Here is a 1,886-nt window from a genome sequence, read left to right as displayed (position 1 = left end):
TAAAATGTGAATCAGGATGTTTGTGGATTAGGATTTTAAATCAATAAGTTCAGTAAAAACATGAATTAAACTGAGAGTCAATTTGAAATTAACTTTAATCCAGATAAGCTGAGTGAAAACTGAGAGGAAAAGAAAAAATTTAAAATACTCCTACTCCTTTTAGGCTCCAAAATCCTTTTTAATTTTAATGATAAACCGCAAAAGATGAGACATTTATTTTTAGCAGATGCATCATGTTGACAGAAACGTTTTTAAACACTGTTTAGTTGTATGTGTTGTCTTCCCAGTTCAGAGGGGCCCCTGCCTGTCTTTGCCCAGGGCCCCACATTTCCTAACTCCGCCCCTGTGTTAAAGGCTGCAGGTGGAGCCTTTAGTTTACATCCAAGCATGTTTGAATAACAATGGCCTAGTCCAAGTACAAACATGAATGAAGCTGTTTATCTGTAGCAATCCTCAACATTTAAATGAGGCTAGAAATTTAAATATTAGCTGTTTTATTTTCCCGGATGATCAGCAGGTTAATCATCAAACTTTGTTTTTATATTTATTTCAGCACAGAAAGAAAAGTTTGAACAATTAATCATTTTCCAGAACAAGTCTAAGAGTTTCTGACCCTAAAGCTGTAATTTTAAAGCCTGATCCTGATCCTTAGGTTCTCCCACCTGGGCTGAGACTCCTCCATAGGCGCCCCATCCTCCGCTGCGGCCTCTGGGCAGCTGCTCCGGCGGCCCGCGGTTATAGAAGGACGGGAAAAGTCTGGGAGGAAACTGATGATCCATCCTTACTGTCCTGGAGTCTCCGAGTCCATCGTGTCCATCAGGTGTCTGTGCGGCAGGACAAGTCCAGACATGTTGGACCTGCTAGCTTAGCTGATGGTTAGCAGAAAGAAACCAGTTTCTCCTCCCAGAAGCAGCGAGACGCTAAACTGGGAGCAGCTGGTTTATCCTGGGAGCTAAAACAGACCGAATGGTCCCAATAAAGAAGACAGGTTAGGTTATTAAACAGGAAAACTCTGCTGTTACGAGCTAAACACGTGCTGCTTATCCCATATGCTGAGCGGAAGTCAACAGCGACGACTTCCGGTTGGTTGGACGAACAGGAATAGACCCCGCACCGACCGCTTTCATCTACGGGCGCTGACGTGATGTGGCGGCGCCATCTTGGGGCGGTCAACACCTCCTCTCTGCGTTAAAGAGGAAATTAATCAATTTAAATCAACTTGAAGTCGCTGAATATTGAATATTTTTTGCTAAAAACAAACAAATAGTTCAGTTTATTTAGATATTCTGAGTGGAGTTAAAAGTAACATGACACAACATTTAAAAATAGAATACAGTACATTAGGCGGCGGTATGCACCTATAAGTTGTTAACAATCTGCCAATTAAACGACAGAGCTTTACGTATAAGTACAGGAGCAGTGAAAACAACACCTATCAACGCTCTATTTGTCGAGACTGGAGAAACTCCACTGGAAATGAGAAGAATGAAATTAGGTTTAATATATTGGATGAAAATTAAAAGTAGTATGGATGAAAATGTAACTTCAACAATTCTACAAACTTGTTGGGAATATTCAAAGTTCCATAATAATGGATTTGGGTGGGTTATAAGCAACTTGATTAAAGAGTCTGGATTAGAGGATAAGGAAATAGCACAGTTAGTGTTATCCCTCCATGGCTATTTCCTGAGATAAATGTAGACATGAGACTTATTAAAATTAAAAATGATTGGAATTTAAACGAAATAGGGATAAAGACTGATATATATATTTAAGAAACTCATATTATAATTACCTTAAAATATATTCAGATGGTTCTAAGAATTTAAAAGGGTGTGTGGGAATAGAAATATATGTACCAGAGTTCAAAATACACATTTCTAAAA

General features: G+C 39.0%; 1 protein-coding gene across 3 annotated transcripts in view; it reads right to left on the bottom strand.

Annotated features, from left to right (window-relative positions):
* The window catches only part of taf1c (TATA-box binding protein associated factor, RNA polymerase I, C), a 15,391-nt gene extending 14,331 nt beyond the window's left edge, over positions 1-1,060 (bottom strand). For all 3 annotated transcript variants that reach the window (XM_015391740.1, XM_015391742.1, XM_015391743.1), the window contains exon 1: positions 663-1,060. In XM_015391740.1, the coding sequence (XP_015247226.1) occupies positions 663-779 (117 nt within the window). In that variant the 5' untranslated portion in view covers positions 780-1,060. The remainder of the gene's footprint in view (positions 1-662) is intronic.
* Positions 1,061-1,886: the final 826 nt, after the last annotated feature.

Source organism: Cyprinodon variegatus, unplaced genomic scaffold (genome assembly GCF_000732505.1).
Source record: "Cyprinodon variegatus isolate N-32 unplaced genomic scaffold, C_variegatus-1.0 Scaffold558, whole genome shotgun sequence".
NCBI classification, from domain to species: domain Eukaryota; kingdom Metazoa; phylum Chordata; class Actinopteri; order Cyprinodontiformes; family Cyprinodontidae; genus Cyprinodon; species Cyprinodon variegatus.
The sequence above is the reverse complement of the archived record's forward strand: the minus strand, read 5'-3'. Positions and strand labels throughout refer to the sequence as shown.